Raw genomic sequence first — 13,958 nt, forward strand, 5'->3', positions numbered from 1 at the left:
ATTCGTTTTTGAGAATCGCAGATTTGTGTAACCGAGTTTAGAAGTCATGAGCTGGAAGATAAATAACAGACAATATCATCGGCACGTTACCTAGGTAGGTACCTAGATAGTCTAGACAGTTTAGAATTGCGGTGGTCAGTCCTATCCTTAGGCTCAGGGAATTCTGTGCCGCTCTAATTGCGTCTGATGATTCAAAAGGCGATAACTATGAATGCTACTCAGTGTCCACACGGGAGTCAAACATGCCCATAGTCCCCGGGCCGAGGTCAGAATATTTGACAAGTTGTAAAAGCAAACACCGTAGGTCCTGTAAAGCTCGTTGCGTCCTTTCTAAGGAGATCCACCCTCACTTACTCTCCTCTGGATTGACTTGCATAGAATAGTAATTTCCTGAGTGGACCTGAATCCTTAGAGCAACACTGACACTGGCATACCGCCAGAAATGATTCAGGGAATAAACACCTTCCTGGAGCACCAGAACGACCTAACACGCCGCCAGTTGGCTCAGGGTGATTTTAACTGACACTCATCGACACATTTCACCGAGTCTCCGCAGTTTAGAGTAAAATTATTCAGAAGCAAATGGGCTCCGAATGCTTCAACACACACACACACACACACACACACACACACACACACACACACACACACACACACACACAAACACGTACACATATATATACCTAGATATATATAGCACTGTAGGTTGTTCTTCCGGTTCAAATATGTTTCTACACTCGCATCGCCCTTGAAGTCTTCTCACCACCTCAAGCATTGTATATACATGCATTAGGGCCGGCAGTGAGTACATGCTATTCAATATGCCTTCATCAAAATCAAATAGCCATCAAGGCAAAAGGGACTGGCGGCGCAATAATCCCTATGCTCCTCTCTCTGTGCAACGTACGCGTGGGTCAGATTATAATGCACGTGAGCAACGGCCTGCATCCATGTCCCACACAGATGAAAGGATCCCCTACTCTCAGGTTCTCCAGAGTAGCACGCATGTCCCGCGGCCTTCGCACACACAGGAGGCGCCTTCCCCGCCCAAGAGGAAGAGGGAAAAATCAGAAAGCCCACCGACAGATTCTTCGCACGTAAGAAAAATTTTAACTCTAACCTAGCTGGTTCGTTTTGTGGCTCACAAGTCTCCTAGTATACCTTCGACCGGAAGTTTCACAAGAAAGGGAAATTCACACATATACTAGCAAAAGACGCTCGGGCCCAAGTTAAAAACGCCCTGGCTCCCGTCGGTAAGGACTCTGACGGATACCCCTGCCCGTATTTGAATAGAGCAGAACCTGGCGCGCCTGCTTTGGACTTCCAGGCTTCTCCGCCCTGGCAACATACACCTGTGTATGCTGGACGACAGCGACACCTGAACAAACAAGACCCGGCTTATCCGGGTCCTTACAGGGCTGTATACAAGAATGACAACCGGGACATTTTCGACCTCATGTACCACGATTCGCGGAAGCCCTTGTCCTCCAGCGGCCACCATCATTTCAGTTTGGGACATTATCACCCCAGTTCCCGTCATTGAAGTGCATTTCTAATAATTGTTGTCAGTTTTCGAACATGGATTTAGACCGGCGGAGATTTGGCTGGGGGTTGTGAATTGCTGCAACGTCGGGATCTACATCAGTCTGTGAATTAGAAGTTTAAGAATACTGCAGGCTTCCTAATCCAAATCTTAATTCTCTTTCACGGCAAATCGTAGCTTGGAAATCTATTCCATTTAAACATTTCCATAAACACAACAAATCTGCCATAGATTTGGTTATGTGGTTTCGTTTTTTCCCTATACATATAAAATGCACGTGGCGCCTTCATACAGTGGTAAACGCTCAAGACCCAGCCTCTTCTCTTTTTTTTTTAAAAAAAAAAGAAAAAGAAATAACAGTGCAAAGAGAATACAATAAAATAGCACTTGAGATAGTCAAAGACTTCATACAAGCCCTCAGGAAAATGAAGAGGACATTGCTACTTTTGCGATATTATAGCTGGACAAAATGAAACTCGTGATCTTATCTCGGATGGCTTAGATTCATGCCCAATGCCATTATTTCCAACATCTCTCCCGAAGCCTCTCACGCTGACAACCAACACAATGCTCACCACATATATCCATCATGAAGAACCAAACAAAGCCGCAAGCTTATCAAGCCCAACATTCCCCCCGCTAAACACGACACCCACGTCCCACCCCCCAGGCCCGGCCTCCCGCTCGACCATGGCGCGGAACTCCTCGTTGAACAGCACGACGGCGAGCGGCACGGCGGCGCTGGGCTCGACGACGACGCGCATGCGCTCGAGGACGAGCCGCAGCGCCGCCGCGATCTGCGCCTCGGTGACGGCGTACACGGCGCGGACGAGCCCCCGGCCGTGGATGACGGACCACGGCACCGCGCCGACGGGCGTGCGCAGCCCGTCGGCCACCGTCAGCGTCGACACGGCCCCGACGCGCTCGCCCGCCGCCAGCCCGCGCCGGCAGTCGTCGGCGCCCTGGAACGAGGGCTCGGCGCCAAAGACGCGGACACCCGTCCCCTCGCACGACAGCGCCACGCCCGAGAGCATGCCGCCGCCGCCGCAGGGGGTGATGATGGCGTCGAGGCCCTTGTTGTTGTTGTTGTTGTTGCTGCTGTTGCTGTTGCTGTCGCCCTCGTCCTCGGCCATGAGCATGTCGGCGACCTGCTCCTGGAACTCGAGCCCCAGCGTCCCCTGGCCCAGCACGATGTCCGGGTGGTCGTACGGCGGGACCAGCGTGGCGCCCGTCTCGGCCGTGACGCGCGCCGCGACGGCCTCGCGCTCCACCGACGTCGGCCCGCTGAAGACGACGTGGGCGCCGTAGCCCCTCGTCGCGGCGACCTTGCCCGCCGGCGAGATCTCGGGCATGACGATGTGCGCCGGGATGCCGGACTCGCGGGCCGCGAGGGCGAGGGCTGCCGCGTGGTTGCCTTTGGATTTGTCAGTTGGAGGGTTGCTCGTGGTCACAGCCCAGATCATGTATGTTTATATATATATATATATATATATATAAAGACTCACCACTGCTATGCGTGACGACGCCCCTCTCCAGCCCCCCGCCGGCGACCCACCCCTTGTCGGCCTTGAGCCTCTCGACGGCGTGGAACGCGCCCCGGACCTTGAAGGCGCCCACGCGCTGCAGGTTCTCGCACTTGAACCACAGGCGGATGACGGGGCGCGCGGGGGGCTGTGCCCCGTCCTGCTCTCCATACCCCTCCCCCTCCCCCTCCCCCTCTCCCCTCGCCTCCCGGTCCCCGGGCCTGTCCCCCCTCGGCGTCGACGCCAGCCGCGACAGCGTCGAGCTGGTCAGCACGGGCGTGCGGTGGACGTGGGGCCGCACGAGGTCGTGCGCCGCGACGACGGAGGCGCGCGTCAGCGGCGGGCAGGTCTTTGGGTCTGCCATTGTTGTTTGTGGCCTTGGTGGTGGGTGGATTTTCTCTTGTGTCGCCCCTCCTGGTTATGCTGTGGTACTCTGGGTATGTATTGTGTTGTTTGGGGGGTTGATGAGGTGGCGTTTTCCTCCTCCTCCTCTCGATGACTGTGTGTCACGACGGCCGCGGGGACAGACGGGAATGTCGCTCTTTCTTCTTGTCAAGAGAGTAAGGCAGCGAGTCTCCCTCTCAGACAGACCGACAGACAGACAAACAGACAGATAGAGTCGGATTGAAATATGTACGAGGGAAAAGAGTGAACTTGTCTCCGTCTACATGTACATGTGTTTGTGTCTGTCTATGTGTGTAAGCCGCGGCGATGACAAAAGAGGAGGTGGCAAGTATCAATGCAAGTCCACTCAAGTAAACTGGTCGAGGAGAGAGAGAGAGAGATGTCAGGAGTTGGACCGCTGCGAGACTATATAAAACCAACAGCAGATCAACGCGACGACGGAAGCCTACCCTTGACTCGCTCGCATTGCCTCGAACCCCGGCGGCGGTCGCTGCTCGTAGTCGCTGCGGTACAACACAATACGGGCTCGAGGCCGGCAGACGTTGCCGCCATGCATGCATGCATGCTCAATTGCGCGAGCCGCATGAGGGGACGACGGGCGGGACACCCCGGCCGAGACCGGAAGTCGGGGCGGGCACATGGGCGTGCACACATTCACAAACTCGCCCACAATCACATGGGTGCTTGCTTCAATTGGGCATCTGACAATTCGTGAATACCATGATGGTCATTGGGCATCATTGTGTCACAGGTGAGGGGGCCAACGCAAAGACGGATGGGATTGTACAAACCACAATACATACGATTTACTTTTCTCCAGTCCGAAAAAGTTCCAGGAACGAAAAGAGGTATTTTCACGGAGAAAAAAAAATATCAAAATTGGATATAAAATACACAATCCCCAGACTTTTTGTCCCTTGCCCGCGCAAACACGCACGCGCACATTTCCCCGTGACCTAGGAAAGTTTTTCCAGAACCATGTCTAAAAGTAAATAGACAAGCCGAGCTGGCCGGTCGATCATCAACAAGCCCTCGACCGCTCGAGACTCCCCTCCCCTATATTTTGAACTAACAAAGCAGGACGGATGGACAGACAGATGTCATCTTCCACCTTACTTCTGGTTCTCGGGACGCAGGGAGCGGACGGCCTTGCCGGCGCGCCAGATCTCCAGGTTGCGGATCTCCTCCATCTCGGCCTCGTACTTCTCACGGTAGTCGGCCTGGCCGTTGTAGTCGAGGGAGCGCTTGGTCTCGGAGCCGTTGCGGACGGACTCGTACAGGTCGTTGAAGACGGGCTTGAGGGCGTCCTTGAAGCGGGGCGACCAGTCGATGGCGCCGCGGCGGGCGGTGGTGGAGCAGGCCTCGTACATCCAGTCCATGCCGTTGGCGCCGATCAGGGGGTACAGCGACTGCGTGGCCTCCTCGACCGTCTCGTTGAAGGCCTCGCTGGGGGAGTGGCCGTTCTCGCGCAGCACCTCGTACTGCGCCAGGAACATGCCGTGGATGCCGCCCATCAGGCAGCCGCGCTCGCCGTACAGGTCAGAGTACACCTCCTTCTCGAAGGTGGTCTTGTACAGGTACCCCGAGCCGACGGCGACGCCCATGGCGATGGCCTTCTCCTCGGCCTTGCCGGTGACGTCCTGGTAGACGGCGATGGACGAGTTGATGCCGCGGCCCTCGCGGAACAGGGAGCGCACGGTGCGGCCGGAGCCCTTGGGGGCGACGAGGATGACGTCGACATCCGTGGGGACGTCGACCTTGGTCAGGTCCTTGAAGACGGGGGAGAAGCCGTGGGAGAAGTACAGGGTCTGTATGGCAGGGCCGCGCAGGGTTAGCAATCGGGCCGTGTTGTGGTTTGGGAGTGGTCTGGTTAGCTAGCTCGCTGGCTGGGGAAATGACTCGCCTTTCCCTTGGTGATCTGAGGCTTCAGGTGGGGCCAGGTCTCGGACTGGGCAGCATCGGACAGCAGGTTCATGATGATGGTGCCCTTGGAGATGGCCTCGTCGACCTCGAACAGGTTCTTGCCGGGGACCCAGCCATCCTGGATGGCGTCCTTCCAGGACTTGCCGTTCTTTCGGACACCGATGATGACGTTCAGGCCGTTGTCACGGAGGTTGAGGCCCTGGCCGTGGCCCTGGGAGCCGTAGCCGATCAGGGCGAGGGTGTCGTTCTTGAAGTAGTCCTGCCGTTGTCATCAGCAATTTGAGGCCCAGAGGGGGTTCAGGAAAGGGGGGTTGGCGGGTGGGTGACTCACCAGGAGCTTCTCCTTGGGCCAGTCATCGCGCTCTGTCACAGTCAGAAAAACGAGACACCAATGCGTCAATTGAGGCGGGCTCGGGCTCGGGGCTCACCGTAGACGGTCTCCTTGTGGCCGGCAAAGTCCACGGTCTTGACACCACGGATCTGCTGCTGGATGGGGCTGGCCAGAGCAGGGCGGGCGACGGCAGAGGTGCGCGAGGCGGCGTTCAGGGCAGCGACAAAGGTGCGCCTCTGGGCCGTGTTCTTGGTCAATTGACGGGCGGCAGGCCGCAGGGCCGAAGAGAAACCTCTGGCAGACATGTTTGAGGGCTGTTCTGAGTGGAGATGGGGAACACGGGACGGGGAGGGAGGGGGATTGAGAAGCTGGAGAGGAAGTGGTAAAGGAGGAAAGTCGTGGTGTTGACCGGGCGAGCTTGGAAGTTGAAAGCTTATACCGGGGCAGCCAACCCCAGACCAGGGCCAGCAGGGCCAGCAGGGCCAGCAGAGCTCCGATCTGCTCGACTCACCGAATGGTGTTGGACCAATTTTTTTCGTGTCAGCTCCGAGCTCGCTCGCCCTATCTCCCTTGGGGCCCCCGGTGCAGGGGCCCTGCGCCAATGCACCGTGCAGGACAGCCGTACACAGGCCAAACGTCGCTGCGACGGTGGGGACAGGGTCCCGGGCTGTGGGGTCCCAAACGGAGCCAACGGAGCCAACGGAGCCACGGCTCCAGCCCACGCCTCCGTCTGGGGAACAGGCAGACAGGCCTACTTGCCCTGGTCCACCGTCAAGAGTCACCGTCCAGTTAACGACTGCGAAAGGTCACGCCTCTCCCGCCAGTTCTTCTTTGCCATGTCTGCCGCGTGTCACTGTTTCAGTCTCAATTCTCGCTCACTTACGAAGGGATTGCTGCAGGAACAACGTTCAACCCCGATTTGCCAACAATCATGCACTGGCTTTCGAATGAATACCTTGCTCGACCTAGGTAACCTCGACCATCAGTCCCTGCCTGGCCTCGGCTCGACTGGTCTCGTCTATCCTCAAAACCCATCCATCTAATTTGACTGGATCCAAGGGCCAGCACTCAGAGACCCCACCTTACTTAGCATATAGTTTCTAATAAGCGCAAGACTAATTTCCTGGTTTGTTTTGCAGCAATGAGTCGTCGCAAGCAAAGTGCGAGAGACACATCAGCTCAGACATGGAATTGCGGAAGACAAGCCCAGTCAATCAATGGCTCCTGGATATGTCATCGCAACATTGGCTGAGTCGGGTACTTGCTTCTTCAGTGCCAGTGTATATTGTCGGAATCCAAAGTGTCCTCATCAGCAAATTGTAAACACAATCCGGACAAAGGCTTGTGATGATCGCGTCTGTCGATGAAAAGAGTGTGCCCCCATACCCAGCGTCTTACAGAAGTCAGCTTGAGGCTCACGTCCTCCCTGTACACTCGATTCTGCATGGAGCCAAGGGAAGGGTGGTCTTGATAACAACCAACATGCCTGCCTGGGTTTGATATTGTCACATGCCGCAAATCTCTCTCAACATTGTCGGTAAAATCCCCATATCGTAACCTCACCAGGCTGAATTCGCTCAACCAATTCTCACTGCCCCCTTGGAATATACCGTGACAGCACAACGTTTGAACCCGGGCCAGCAGCGCCTAAGACATTCAAGCACTAGGTAGATACCGCGATGACCTCTGCCCATCAACAATGTGAAACCCCCCCACCCGGGTGCCAGACACACTCACCGACAGGAGAATTAACATCGGTAACCAGAGCAGCCAAGCTTCAAGTTCCAGATAGATAAATCAAGACACGCCGCCAGGCAAGAAATCACCCACACCTCCCGTCGAACCAAGCAGCCCGAGCACACGACTGCGGGAGTGACGAGGGCTCGGGCTCGGGCTCTAATAAGCCAGAGCAAGATTCCACCGCACGTAGGCATGGAAAGGATCAACGAGGTGGATGATGGCCGGGAGCCGCAACGTTCTGCGGTGCTGGACCCGTGGGCGAGCCCTGGGATCAGGCAACCGGATAGGTCTCTCAGGGGCTGAATTACCAACGAGCCTCCGCATGAGGCACTTCGATTGCCAGGTAGATAGGTAGTCACGGACACCTCAAGACTTTACTTGCTCACGCAGAGCCCAACAACAGACATTGCTTTCATGCCGTGTGGGAAAGGAAGGCCCGGGAAAACTACAGGATGTATGTAGCCTGTCTGCCGTCGGACCCGAGCCCGTGGGCAATATCCACGCCAGGAGGAGTTCGCTTCACAAAACACATACCGTCCCCACCCCAGTTTGCCCAGAGCACACGTTCTCGATGATTCCGGCCAGGTCGTTCTTCATAATCGTCTTTTTCATGATAATGTCAGTTCTTGTATGTGGTGGTAGAAGAGTAGCAGCCGCTGCCGAGGCCCCCAGCCTCGCACACCTGCACCCCCCATCGTTCTCAGCCCCTCCTTAGTCTATCATGCGCTGTAGTGAGAAATAAAAAAGAAGCAGGAAACCACATCTAGGACGAACCCCCATCTGTCCCCCTGTTGGCCGAAAATGGGCGCCTCGCTGTGATCATGATGTCCTCTCGCGAAACGTTTTTCCTTCCCCCCCACCCCCCTAGGGAGCTGATCTGATATGTCCCAGTTGACGAAGCCCCCCTTTCTTTCGTCCCACCTCTCTCTCTCTCTGTCCCTCCCTTTCTCCCACACGCATGCATACCGCCCGATCCATCCTCGTTGATATGTGTAAACATTCTATAAACCATCGTACGTACGTACCACACACAGCGTGACGACGACGGGTGCACCGAAAACGGGCCCCCAAGCCGAGCACGCTGCCGAACCGAGAGAGGGAGGCAGGCGAACCCAGCCCGTCCGTCCCTCTACCACGCACCAACCCTCATCTTCTTCCTCCTCACCATGTCCTCACCATCCCAGTCGCCCACCCCCTCGCAAATTATCATGCGGTCGACGGCCGCGGCGGCCGCAGCGGCGTCAAGACCCCCGGCCCCGACCCCGGCCCCGGCCCCGGCCCCGGCCCCGGCCCCGTCCCCGGCGGCCCCGAGGAGGGCGACCGCGAAGGGGCGCACAAGCACCTCACTTGAGCACCCGATCAAACGACTCCCCGCGCACGCCGCCGCCCGCCATGCTGGAGCGCACGTTGCGCTTGAACCCCTCGCGGTTGTTGCGCAGGTCCTCGGCGGCGTCCTTGTTGAGCGGGTCGCTCGCGTTGGGCTCGAGGAACAGGAACTGCAGGCCCACGATGACGGCGTTGAGGTTCAGCACGGGCTTCCAGTCCTCGCGCAGGATGTTGAGGCACACCTTGCCCTCGAGGTCGATGTTGGGGTGGTAGATCTTCTGCGCGCAGCGGACCTTTGGCGGCTCGTGCGGGAAGTTCTGGTTGATGTCGAAGTCGAAGGTGAAGCGCCCGCCGCGGTACATGCCCTCGTCGGGCTCGATGGTCAGCACGAACTTGAGGATGTTGTCCGGGTCCGGGAAGTCCGTCTTCATCGTCGTGCCCAGCGACAGCTCCGACAGGTCCTTCTGCACCCGCAGCTGCGCCGCCGTCACCTTCTTCTTCTTGCCGCCCCCCGCCGCGCCCTCGGCCGCGTCCGCCTTCTGCTGCTCCTTCTTGATCGACCATATCTTCAACATCTTGCCCGCCTGTGTGGGTGTCGGGTGGCAGCCCCAGGCCTTGCTCTGCTCGAGGTTTGTTTCTGTGTGGGTCTCGGAGGGGTGTGGTCGGTGGGGTTTTGGTACGTGTGGGAGAGGGATCAGTCGATGTCGGTGAACTCGCGTGTGAGTGTGAATGAGTGGTGTGGAGATTTGGGAGAGTGGTCGTTGTGGTGGGCTTAGATGATGTGCCCTTCGGCGAGGTTGGGAAGTTGAGGAGTTGTTGGCAGTGCTGAATCAACCCGGCCGGGGAAAAAATTCGTCAATGGTGATGTCGGGTAATAAGTTGTCTGATTTCGAGTCACCTGCCTGGAGGGGAGGCCGTTTGCTGGTCAGTGGGTGGCGGGGATCGCGTTGGTGCCTGAGAAGGTCGGAGGCGAGAGTGCCGTCGGGCTTATTACAGTTCCCAGGTTGGCCGAGCGTGGGGTCGTCCGATTAGATAAACTTGTCCACAGCACCCAGCCAAATGGCGTACCTACCACCCGATGTTAAGCTCGCCAAAGCTCGCCAACGTCACCCAAAAACGACGAGCACAAAACAACACACACAGCAGCGTTGGTTTCAAGATTATGCACTTGGGCTATGAAAATCCTCGTCCCGCCTTTAGAGAAGAAAAGAGAAAAAACACTCTCGTAGAACGCCATCGTCAAAATGCTCCAGTTTTCTCGCCACCAAATGTAGTAGTTTGTGTCCATGTCCACAGCCTCGAAAAAGAGGCAGTCACAAGATGCTCCAGATCCCCAGCCTTCCTTCCTCCCTCCTCCCGCCCCTTTGCTCTAAACCGCCAGACCGCGATACGAGAGGCCACTATGTAATAGGCGGGCTGAAAGAAATCTCGCAGAGGGTGGCCCCACATACAAGAACGCAAGGGCCAGCCTGTGACGCCAATTTCTTTTGGCGGGGGGTTTCTCTGCTTTACTATACAACAATTTACCCTTTAACCCAGAATGACTGAGAAAGCAGATTTCGTTTCTCATCGTGTAAATGTGTAAATGCCGCACCAAAAGATGTGTAAGTCTCGCAGTAAAACATGCGCTTACCGTCTGGCAAAGCAGCACATGATACCGGTCTTACCCAAGAACCAGCAGAAACCAATGAAACGAATAATCGACAGGAAGGCAGTAGCGTACAGCAGGACCTTGAAGAACCAGGCGGTACGGGCAGTGGAGTTTGTCTGAGATGAAGAGTTAGCGATGGATGTTCCAAGCATGCAGGTGGGTAGGGTGATGGTGCTGGTGGTAACTTACGCCGATGCCGAGGCCGTTGAAGTTGTCCGAGGTGATGATCACCGCCAAAAGACAGTTGGAGAACAGCCAAGATGCGACCAGACCCGTTCGGAAAGACTTGTAACCGTCCTCCAGGTCGGGCTTGTCGTCCTCGGGCTCCTCCTTGAAGGGAGCAAGCGCACGCCTGACAGTCTGCTCGAACTGGCTGTCGATGTCCTCCTGTGGCTTCTCGACTTCCTCAATGACCGGGCCATCACCCTTGTCGTCCTTGATAATGTTGGCAGATGGGAGCGCCTCGGCCTTGTCGGAACCCTTGGTACCCCAGGAGACATCGTGCCAGTTGTTGAAGGCGTAGACCATGAGAATGTTGATGTAGGTCGACATGAGCAGCAGGTAGTAAGGGTACGAGTGGAACATGTGCCATGGGTCCAGGTACATGAACGAGGCCAGGTAGTACATTCCGTAGATGGTGAACAGGGCAAGCAGCAGCACACCACCGGTGGACTCGCCGCCGAATAAACTCTTGAGGAAGTCGCCAGTGTTGTCCGTGTCAAGGCCAAGACCACCGTGGAAGGCGCGGTAGACCAGGTAGCCAGAGTCGAACAGGATGTAGAGCTGGATGAGACCGAAGACGCAGAAGGAGGCAATGTAGGTGTACCGGGAACCCTTGGGCCTGTTACCCAGGGCCAGAATGAACTGCAGGATGACGAAACCAAGGTAGAGGTACTTCAGGACAGCGTTGAAGTACGGCGTGACGGTGTTTCCGAAGGGCCAGCCAACAGCATCGGCAGCCGCGTTGTCCTGGGCCTGGGGGTTGCCGACCAGGTCCATGATGACGGAGGTGGTGAGCCAGTAGGAGGAGAGGGAGAACCAGGAGAAGACCAAGTTGGCAAAGTTGTACAGTGCCTGGACGTGGAAGAAGAACATGCGGATGATGTTGTGGCCAGACTTGTACATACGGCCAAAGTGCATGGACGAGTACAGACTGGCAGCGAACGAACCGTTGAGCCATCGTCGACGCTGGGAGATGAACTCGGCAGCACCTTCGGGCACGTCAGTCTCACCCTTGGCGGCCTTGATGTAGCTCAAGTGCCACTTCTGGCCGGCCTTGGCGACCAGCTCGAAACAGAGGATACGATCCTCGGCCAAGAACATGTTCTTCTTGAAAATGTTCATGCCGTCGATACCCTTCTTACCGAGAATCTTGGAAAGCGTGTGGTCACCGTGGAAGTACTGCTCCAGGGGCCGGCCCATGATGGCGCGGAAACGGTAAGCCGAGAAGGCACCGGGCAACACACTAACGTAACCGAAGGCGCTCTCCAGGGGCTTGTCCAGAATGTTGGAGATCTTGTACTCGAAGTTCTGGACGGCGACGAGCGGGTTAAGCAGCTTTCGGCCGCCCTTGCCCCTAATGATGGCGTTAGTCCTGCTGCTGGGTCCCAAGGAAACACGGGCACCGCCAGAGGTGAAGAGTGACACTTACAACATGGCGTGAATCTCACCACAAGCACCGCCAAGGTCCTTGTCGTTGTAGAAACCCTCCCACAGGGCGAGCAGCGACCTGGGGCTGGGCTTGGTACCGGCATCGAGCAGGATGCAGACCTCGGGGTTCAGGATGCGGCCGAAGCCGTTGAACAGCCAACGGTGGGAGTTGATCTTCTTGCTGTTCTGGGCCTTGACACAGAAGATCATCTGCACGGGGGGCAGGGTCTGGGGGCTGTCGTCGAGGGGCCGGATGAGCTGCTGGTTGGGGGTGACGGACAGCTGCGTGGTGTACTCGAAGATGTGGGCCACGGTGGGCTCGCCGTTGACGTCCTTCTTGATCACACCGTCCTGGTAGACACCGATGGTGGCCAGGACGTCGAGGGCGTTCTTGTCCGTCTTCCCGATACCGTCAAAGACCATGCAGACGACGATCTTCTGCCAGGCCGGGCCGCCCTTGTTCCAGAAGGTGGACTTCTTGAGGTTGACGATATCGCGGATGTTCTGCATGACGCCGTGCAGGGTTCTGGAGAGGAGGACCTTGTCCTCGTTGTAGTAGGTGATGGCGATACAGAGCTCGGTGTGGCGGTTGTACATGCGAGGCCGCAGGTCGTAGCCGTTCTTGAGGGTGAAGTCGTTGGGGTCGCAGGTCGCGGCGGTGTAGCGCATCTTTGTGAACTCCTCGTTGCCGCCCTCGACGTCGCGGTACTTGGGCTGGATGGCGTTCTTGATGGCGCTGGGCACGGGGTAGTCGATGCTCAGGACGGAGCCCTGGACCAGCTTGACCCTCCTGGTCTTTGAGCGGCCCAGGCCGCCGCCAGAGGGCACCTGCTGGCGGTTGAGCCAGCTGTCCTCGTCGCCGACGGTGGAGGGCGGGTGGCCCGGGTCACCGGTTGGGAACTCTGCGCCGTAGCCGCCGGCACCGCCGTACTCGTTGCTGTAGCCGCCGGCGGGGCCCTGGCCGGGCACGGTGGTGCCGGCATTGGGGGCGTAGGACTCGGTCAAGCTGTATGCGGAGACGGGGCGGGCAGGAGGGCTGGCAGCGCCACCGAGGCGGTCTTGCTCGTACATGGTCGAGCCCTGACTCAGAAGGGATCGCTGTGCTTCGTCGTCCTGCTCGTTCTCAGGAGGCAGGTGGTACTGTGGCGCGTTGAGAATGTTAGAGGCCCGCGGTTACAGTTGCTCGTCAGGATCATCAGGGTCCAAAAGTGGGGGGACGAGGAGGAGGAACCGAGGATCGAGGATCGAGGAATATCAAAGATGGGCAATTCTGTAAAGGGTATCTCTGCAAAGGGTAGGAGGAACAACAACAAGACAGGACAAGGCAGAGCAGGACAAGGGCAGGACACGGCAAGTTAAGGCAAGGATCGCGGGAGGGATTTGAATGTGGTCAAAGTCGAGACGGCAGGGCAAGGCACGGGGAGGGGCAGTGAATTAGAGCTCTGGGAGGTCTGGGAGGTCTGGGAGGGAGGGCAGGGAGGATGGTACGAACGCCTGCTGGGTTTTGGCTGAGGTCCTGCATGCCATGGCTATTGTAGCCATCATTATGGCCGCCGTTGTACGCCATGTTGGCAACCGTCCGGACAGGAGCTGGCTAAGGTGAACTCGGCCGTTTCGATTATTTTAAGCGGGTCGACAGACTGGACCGCTCCACGCTGGGTGTCCGGTAGCAGTCCAAGGGGGGCCCGTTTAAGATGTGAATGGCTGGGATGCGGCAAGCGTTGGATTGCTGGTGATGATGATTGTAATAAGTCGGAAAAGGGGGGACCGGCGATGATGCTGGGATGGGATGAATTTGGATGGGGAAGCTGGTGGTTCGCCTCGCGTGCGTGCGTTAGGACGGACGGGCGGGCGGGTGACGGAAGA

The 13,958-nt window shown here is 57.3% G+C and overlaps 4 protein-coding genes across 4 annotated transcripts; all 4 read right to left on the reverse strand.

The window, feature by feature from the left end:
• Positions 1–2,130: 2,130 nt before the first annotated feature.
• Positions 2,131–3,975, reverse strand: KVR01_011578 (uncharacterized protein; the record flags this gene model as incomplete). The annotated part of the gene is made up of 2 exons (XM_044789043.1): positions 3,049–3,975; positions 2,131–2,957 (listed from the first exon to the last, which is right to left on the reverse strand). Exons 1-2 carry the CDS (start codon positions 3,428–3,430, stop codon positions 2,131–2,133), a joined length of 1,209 nt encoding a protein of 402 aa, XP_044639287.1. The 5' UTR covers positions 3,431–3,975.
• Positions 3,976–4,223: 248 nt separating this feature from the next.
• KVR01_011678 (ketol-acid reductoisomerase) lies at positions 4,224–6,259 on the reverse strand. The gene is made up of 4 exons (XM_044786508.1): positions 5,823–6,259; positions 5,726–5,757; positions 5,375–5,653; positions 4,224–5,279 (listed from the first exon to the last, which is right to left on the reverse strand). Exons 1-4 carry the CDS (start codon positions 6,028–6,030, stop codon positions 4,584–4,586), a joined length of 1,215 nt encoding a protein of 404 aa, XP_044639387.1. The 5' UTR covers positions 6,031–6,259; the 3' UTR covers positions 4,224–4,583.
• Positions 6,260–8,808: 2,549 nt separating this feature from the next.
• Positions 8,809–9,366, reverse strand: KVR01_011754 (NEDD8-conjugating protein UBC12; the record flags this gene model as incomplete). The annotated part of the gene is made up of 1 exon (XM_044781554.1): positions 8,809–9,366. One exon carries the CDS (start codon positions 9,364–9,366, stop codon positions 8,809–8,811), a length of 558 nt encoding a protein of 185 aa, XP_044639463.1.
• A 1,054-nt stretch (positions 9,367–10,420) lies between these two features.
• Positions 10,421–13,659, reverse strand: KVR01_011597 (uncharacterized protein; the record flags this gene model as incomplete). Its single annotated transcript, XM_044781475.1, has 4 exons — positions 10,421–10,558; positions 10,632–12,018; positions 12,094–13,232; positions 13,585–13,659. 4 exons carry the CDS (start codon positions 13,657–13,659, stop codon positions 10,421–10,423), a joined length of 2,739 nt encoding a protein of 912 aa, XP_044639306.1.
• Between the last annotated feature and the right edge of the window lie 299 nt (positions 13,660–13,958).

The sequence above is a fragment of the Diaporthe batatas genome, assembly GCF_019321695.1.
Source record: "Diaporthe batatas strain CRI 302-4 chromosome Unknown Contig00016, whole genome shotgun sequence".
In the NCBI taxonomy this organism is placed as follows: Eukaryota; Fungi; Ascomycota; class Sordariomycetes; order Diaporthales; family Diaporthaceae; genus Diaporthe; species Diaporthe batatas.

Bases quoted from the DNA above. Each gene is read 5' to 3' on its own strand.
- KVR01_011678 (XM_044786508.1), bottom strand. From the start codon at position 6,030: ATGTCTGCCAGAGGTTTCTCTTCGGCCCTGCGGCCTGCCGCCCGTCAA. The intron at 5,654-5,725 runs GTGAGTCACCCA...TGACAACGGCAG, and splicing joins GGCCCAAGGAGAAGCTCCTG to GACTACTTCAAGAACGACAC. The intron at 5,280-5,374 runs GCGAGTCATTTC...CCTGCCATACAG, and splicing joins CTCAGATCACCAAGGGAAAG to ACCCTGTACTTCTCCCACGG.